The sequence below is a fragment of the Clinocottus analis genome, unplaced genomic scaffold (assembly GCF_023055335.1).
Source record: "Clinocottus analis isolate CAN_PGR_092001 unplaced genomic scaffold, fCliAna1.0.p SCAF_115, whole genome shotgun sequence".
NCBI lineage: Eukaryota > Metazoa > Chordata > Actinopteri > Perciformes > Cottidae > Clinocottus > Clinocottus analis.
This window is the reverse complement of record NW_027175838.1, coordinates 1-7,500: the sequence shown is the minus strand read 5'-3', so window position 1 is coordinate 7,500 and position 7,500 is coordinate 1. Positions and strand designations below refer to the sequence as shown.

The window sequence follows — 7,500 nt, the reverse complement described above, 5'->3', positions numbered from 1 at the left end:
CGAAGACAAACAAACAGGAGCCGACATAATGTCCACACATGACTCAAGGACCAGCAGGGTGGAGCGAAACGGCACCAGAACACTCCCAACACTCAACCACTGCAATTAAAAGCTTTTTATCAACCTGTACAAGTGACTGCCAGACACTCAGGCTGTTATGTCATTAATTCCACACTCAGATCGAGATGTTCATGTGTAGCTGAATATTAATGCACGGTAGAGGAAGTTGACTTTTCACAGAGAGGTCACTGTGTTGATGGTGTGACATCGTTCAACAACATGTTTAGTCAACAGCTAGCTGTTGGATCTCACGGGTCATTTAACGGTGACGCCATTGCGTCGTCGCGGCTGTTATTCACACACAGAGCGCCGCTGATGTGGATCACCGAGACGTGCACATCGCCTGGCGGCGGCTTCAGTCTGCGCGTCTCACCTCTTCCAGCAGTCGAGTGACGGCATCGATGTCGCTGTAGGTCTTCGTCATCTGGCCCACTCTGTCGGCACACAGCACTGCACGGACACACAAGCAGAGGAGACGCCGCAGTTACAGAAACACAACGCAGACGCACAAACAAGAACGACAGGAAGCCGCGTGGTCGTGATCTGGTGGCGTTCAGGCTGCACGCCGGCAGTCTCCTGCCGTGTTGAGACAACACAGCCAACGTGTGAGCGCCGACACGTAGTGACTGAAAATATACATAAAATCATACAAAATATGTTGCAACCACAAAAAAAAAGATGAGGATTTATATCACTTTCAACAGTATAGAAGAACTATGAACTATGAATAAACAGCACGTCACTGGGGTGGGACTTTATAAACGCTCCAGTGGCCAGTTTATTAGGCACACCTTCCTAAAGCTAATGTCGAGTCATACTGACTCAGATAGCTGGTGACAACGGGGCCGATCTATTAAATCCATGTTTCCAGATGATATACTTCATATCCAGGAAGGATTCAACAGGTTAATGTCGTGCTGGATTTGCTGCTCTGGGTCAAGAAGCTCTATAATGTCGTTCAGACCAAACCAGAGCTCTGATATCAGGACTGAACCAATTCATTCTGAATGATCTAAAGCCCTTCAATAAAAGCCAAGTTCATTCACTTCATGAAGCTCGTTATTAAGATGAATTTACAGGCGTTACCTGTTGAAGGTATCACGGTACAAAGAGAGGCGTTTCCAGTATTTACTCTCCAGATATTGATCGATCATTAATATGAAGGGAAGGAGCGTTCCTTCTGATTATTTGTTCCTGGTTCATGAATCCAATCTTATTCTTAAGAAGCACACAGTCGCATGTTACACCCGCATGTTACGGCCGCATGTTACGGCCGCATGTTACGGCCGCATGTTACGGCCGCATGTCACGGCCGCATGTTACGGCCGCATGTCACAGCCGCATGTCACAGCCGCATGTCACACTCGCATGTCACAGCTGCATGTTACACTCGCATGTCACAGCCGCATGTTACACTCGCATGTCACAGCCGCATGTTACACTCGCATGTTACACTCGCATGTTACATCCGCATGTTACACTCGCATGTCACAGCCGCATGTTACACTCGCATGTCACAGCCGCATGTCACACTCGCATGTCACAGCCACATGTCACAGCCGCATGTTACACTCGCATGTTACACTCGCATGTTACACTCGCATGTCACAGCCGCATGTTACACTCGCATGTCACAGCCGCATGTCACACTCGCATGTTACACTCGCATGTTACAGCCGCATGTTACACTCGCATGTCACAGCCGCATGTTACACTCGCATGTCACAGCCGCATGTCACAGCCGCATGTCACACTCGCATGTCACAGCCGCATGTTACACTCGCATGTCACAGCCGCATGTTACACTCGCATGTTACACTCGCATGTCACAGCCGCATGTTACACTCGCATGTCACAGCCGCATGTTACACTCGCATGTTACACTCGCATGTTACAGCCGCATGTTACACTCGCATGTTACAGCTGCATGTTACACTCGCATGTTACACTCGCATGTTACGGCCGCATGTTACGGCCGCATGTTACACTCGCATGTCACAGCCGCATGTTACACTCGCATGTTACAGCCGCATGTTACACTCGCATGTTACAGCCGCATGTTACAGCCGCATGTTACAGCCGCATGTTACACTCGCATGTTACAGCCGCATGTTACACTCGCATGTTACAGCCGCATGTTACACTCGCATGTTACAGCCGCATGTTACACTCGCATGTTACACTCGCATGTTACGGCCGCATGTTACGGCCGCATGTCACACTCGCATGTCACGGCCGCATGTTACACTCGCATGTTACGGCCGCATGTTACACTCGCATGTTACAGCCGCATGTTACACTCGCATGTTACAGCCGCATGTTACACTCGCATGTTACAGCCGCATGTTACACTCGCATGTTACAGCCGCATGTTACACTCGCATGTTACGGCCGCATGTTACGGCCTCATGTCACGGCCTCATGTCACAGCCTCATGTCACAGCCGCATGTCACGGCCGCATGTCACACTCGCATGTCACAGCTGCATGTTACACTCGCATGTCACAGCCGCATGTTACACTCGCATGTTACACTCGCATGTTACACTCGCATGTTACAGCCGCATGTTACACTCGCATGTTACAGCCGCATGTTACACTCGCATGTTACACTCGCATGTTACGGCCGCATGTTACGGCCGCATGTCACACTCGCATGTCACAGCTGCATGTTACACTCGCATGTCACAGCCGCATGTTACACTCGCATGTTACGGCCGCATGTCACACTCGCATGTTACGGCCGCATGTCACACTCGCATGTCACAGCTGCATGTTACACTCGCATGTCACAGCCGCATGTTACACTCGCATGTTACAGCCGCATGTTACACTCGCATGTTACAGCCGCATGTTACACTCGCATGTTACAGCCGCATGTTACACTCGCATGTTACAGCCGCATGTTACACTCGCATGTTACACTCGCATGTTACAGCCGCATGTTACAGCCGCATGTTACAGCCGCATGTTACACTCGCATGTTACAGCCGCATGTTACACTCGCATGTTACACTCGCATGTTACACTCGCATGTTACACTCGCATGTTACGGCCGCATGTTACGGCCTCATGTCACAGCCGCATGTCACGGCCGCATGTCACACTCGCATGTCACAGCTGCATGTTACACTCGCATGTCACAGCCGCATGTTACACCCGCATGTTACAGCCGCATGTTACAGCCGCATGTTACAGCCGCATGTTACACTCGCATGTTACAGCCGCATGTTACACTCGCATGTTACACTCGCATGTTACAGCCGCATGTTACACTCGCATGTTACAGCCGCATGTTACACTCGCATGTTACAGCCGCATGTTACAGCCGCATGTTACACTCGCATGTTACACTCGCATGTTACACTCGCATGTTACAGCCGCATGTTACACTCGCATGTTACAGCCGCATGTCACACTCGCATGTCACACTCGCATGTTACAGCCGCATGTTACACTCGCATGTTACACTCGCATGTTACAGCCGCATGTTACACTCGCATGTTACAGCCGCATGTTACACTCGCATGTTACACTCGCATGTTACAGCCGCATGTTACACTCGCATGTTACACTCGCATGTTACACTCGCATGTTACACTCGCATGTTACAGCCGCATGTTACACTCGCATGTTACAGCCGCATGTTACAGCCGCATGTTACAGCCGCATGTTACAGCCGCATGTTACACTCGCATGTTACACTCGCATGTTACAGCCGCATGTCACACTCGCATGTTACACTCGCATGTTACAGCCGCATGTTACACTCGCATGTTACAGCCGCATGTTACACTCGCATGTTACACTCGCATGTTACAGCCGCATGTTATACTCGCATGTTACAGCCGCATGTTACACTCGCATGTTACACTCGCATGTTACAGCCGCATGTTACAGCCGCATGTTACACTCGCATGTTACAGCCGCATGTTACACTCGCATGTTACACTCGCATGTTACAGCCGCATGTTACACTCGCATGTTACACTCGCATGTTACAGCCGCATGTTACAGCCGCATGTTACACTCGCATGTTACAGCCGCATGTTACACTCGGATGTTACAGCCGCATGTTACACTCGCATGTTACAGCCGCATGTTACACTCGCATGTTACAGCCGCATGTTACACTCGCATGTTACAGCCGCATGTTACACTCGCATGTTACAGCCGCATGTTACACTCGCATGTTACACTCGCATGTTACACTCGCATGTTACAGCCGCATGTTACACTCGCATGTTACAGCCGCATGTTACACTCGCATGTTACACTCGGATGTTACAGCCGCATGTTACACTCGCATGTTACAGCCGCATGTTACACTCGCATGTTACAGCCGCATGTTACACTCGCATGTTACAGCCGCATGTTACACTCGCATGTTACAGCCGCATGTTACACTCGCATGTTACAGCCGCATGTTACACTCGCATGTTACAGCCGCATGTTACACTCGCATGTTACAGCCGCATGTTACACTCGCATGTTACAGCCGCATGTTACATGCCCCCTCCGCCCTCCTGTGACTCCTCAGACTTTAAATCAGCCACTTCAACCAGACGAGACTGTTGAATCATTAACGAGACGACGTCACGTTAGGCCGTCGTCTCCTGACGTGTTGTCCTCACGAGTCAGAGCTCTTTTGTTCCAGCAGCAGTTAGATCTTTTGGGTTTTTAGATCATTAGTCGTGTTCTGGTGTTGGTTCTTTGCCATGCGTTTCTGGTCTGCTGTGAACTTTGTCTGTTGACTTTTGGTGATGAATAAGTTTCCCCCACCGAGGATGAATAAAGTTTTTTCTAATCTAATCACGCAGCCAGACGATACGACGCAGCCATAAAACCATCTCTGCTTCCACAGAAACATATCAGGCTGATGGAGCTGTAATGCAGTAAAGAGGCGTGCCGCCTCTCGCCATGCAAAACACAGCCAGCCATGCAAAACACTCGATTTTCATACCCATATGGATCACATATAGATCAGCTGCCGAGGCTCTAGTTCATATTGTCATCATTATCAGACATGAAGAAATAACCTGCTGGTCACGGCCCTCCTGATTAACAGAGACGTTAGCGTTGGCTGAACAGCACCAAACCCTTCAGAGCTCAGCAGGCTGGGACCCACGTCACAGAAACTTAAGATAGAAATGTGATCTGGACGTTGTCCTGGTGGTTTAGACGGAGAGATGGTAACTTCAGACTCTCCCTCTCTCTCTCCCTCCCTCCCTCCATCCCCCCCTCTCTCTCTCTCTCTCTCTCCCTCCCTCCCTCCGTCCCCCCCCCTCTCTCTCTCTCTCTCTCTCTCCCTCCCTCCCTCCGTCCCCCCCTCTCTCTCTCTCTCTCTCTCTCCCTCCCTCCCTCCCTCCGTCCCCCCCTCTCTCTCCCTCTCCCTCTCCCTCCCTCTCTCTCTCTCTCCCCCCCTCCCCTCTCCCACTCCTCCCTCCAGCAGCAATGCTCGATATCCACCTTCACACACCTGTCTGGTGATCAGTTAAACTGTAGTGAAAGCTCAACAAAGACCCAGTAGACCCAGTAGACTGACCAGACCCAGTAGACTGACCAGACCCAGTAGACTGACCAGACCCAGTAGACTGACCAGACCCAGTAGACCCAGTAGACCCAGTAGACTGACCAGACCCAGTAGACCCAGTAGACCCAGTGCCTGGAGCTGTGACTCCACCACCTCGCTGTTGCTACTGGGCAACACACAACACACAACAGGGCAACACACAACACACAACAGGGCAACACACAACAGGGCAACACACAACACGGCAACACACAACACATATACACACATAATGCTAACAGTGAAGGGAGTTGCATGAGACCATACATTGTGTGTACACATTGTGTGTACACATTGTGTGTGCGCATTAGTGTGTGTACATGTTTCTCACAATGCTCGTCCCGTCTTTGTCACCATCGACCTGTGTGTGTGTGTGTGTGTGTGTGTGTGTGTGTGTGTGTGTGTGTCTGAGCTGAAAGCATTCCCAAACACATCACCAGCTCGCTCGTCGTCTTACATCAAATATCAAAAAGCAGGTTGAGTAACGTGAAGCGAGCCGGTACCGAGCTGTTCTGAGACCAGCAGGACCACGAGAGGCCGGGTGAGGGTTCCACAGGGTTCCACAGGGATCCACACGGCCCCTCCAGAACCAGCGTTGAGGGTCAGAGACAAGCTGGCACACTGAGAGGAGAAGAAGAGCTGCTCTACCTTCACTCAGGACCTGTTGCTCTTCATCCAGCTCTTCTTGTGCCTTCTGCTCTGTGCTGCCACGGGCGGGAAGACAGACGTACTCTACTTCCTCCTCCTCTTCTTCCTCCTCCTCTTCTTCTTCTTCCTCCTGCTCCAGGCTTCCATGAGTGAAACAAGCGTCCTCCTCTTCCTCCTCGTCCTCCTCCGGCTGGCTGCAGCCCTCCAGCTCCGTGAGCAGCAGAGCCATCCTGCAGTGTGGCACTACGGCCGCCCGCTGACCCACAACGCCTGCACGGGCAACACCATGGCTCCTCTCTGTGGTGTGTGTGTGTCTGAGTGCGTGTGTGCGTGTGTGTGTGATTGAATCTATGAATCAATACCTAATCTGCGTGTGCTCTCGATGTTAAAAGTCTTAACAAAGTGTGTGTTCCCAAGAGGACAATCGGAGCACGTTGTGTGTGTAGTGTGTGTCTGTCTAAACGCTCCATTGTACATGACTGGTCTGTGTGCACCTGTCTAGTAGCAGATAAAGCTAAAAGTGTGTGTGTGTGTGTGTGTGTGTGTGTTCAGTTGTCCCTTGAGGTTGCTCAGATAACCTGACTCCTCCCCCTCCTGTGTGACTGGTCAGTGAATGGACTGTTCCACTTGCTCACAGACACGGGGGTGGAGGCAGAGGCCGGCCATCGCTCTAGAAAGTCAGGAAACTCGGTTGAAATGAGATTTAAGAGCTTTTGAAAGCCTTTAAATAAGTCTTCATCCCTGTGACTATCAGTGTGGTTTAGCTGAGAGACACTTCACCGCTAAAAGAGAGCCGGTCCATTCACAGCTGGCCCCCCTCCCCCCAGAGTGAAACCCACTTGGTACAGTCCCGTTCAGCCGCTCTGGGGACAATGAGGCCGAGCAAAACAATAACAGACCCACACCCTGCAGGGCGCGCCGTCCCAGAGAAACCTTTACAGGTGAACCTCCGACCGGCCAGATCGGGTTTCATCCATCAAATTATTACAATTATTTACAACGCACCAGATCGAGGAGTCGTATTTTAAAAAATGGTGCAAACTTCAATAGAAGGGACAGTCTCACACTCGCTCTTTGCAAAGGATATGAATGCATAAAGGAATGAAGCAATTAACTTGAAACTTAACAAGACTTCCTTGTGGCTTGATGACTTAACTCCAGGTACATTTGAAAACTGTAAAGAGTGTTATTATTGTTGAGACGTGACCGTCACGCTTTACA

General features: G+C 50.7%; 1 protein-coding gene across 2 annotated transcripts in view; it reads right to left on the bottom strand.

The window, feature by feature from the left end:
* The window catches only part of LOC137782455 (trafficking kinesin-binding protein 1-like), a 26,276-nt gene extending 19,319 nt beyond the window's left edge, over positions 1-6,957 (bottom strand). Inside the window, exons 1-2 of one of the 2 annotated variants that reach the window (XM_068571729.1) lie at positions 6,280-6,957; positions 434-510 (exon numbers count right to left, since the gene is read on the bottom strand). In XM_068571729.1, coding sequence (XP_068427830.1) covers positions 434-510; positions 6,280-6,508 — 306 coding nt within the window. In that variant the 5' untranslated portion in view covers positions 6,509-6,957. The remainder of the gene's footprint in view (positions 1-433; positions 511-6,279) is intronic. The other variant, XM_068571730.1, reaches the window with a different exon arrangement.
* Positions 6,958-7,500: the final 543 nt, after the last annotated feature.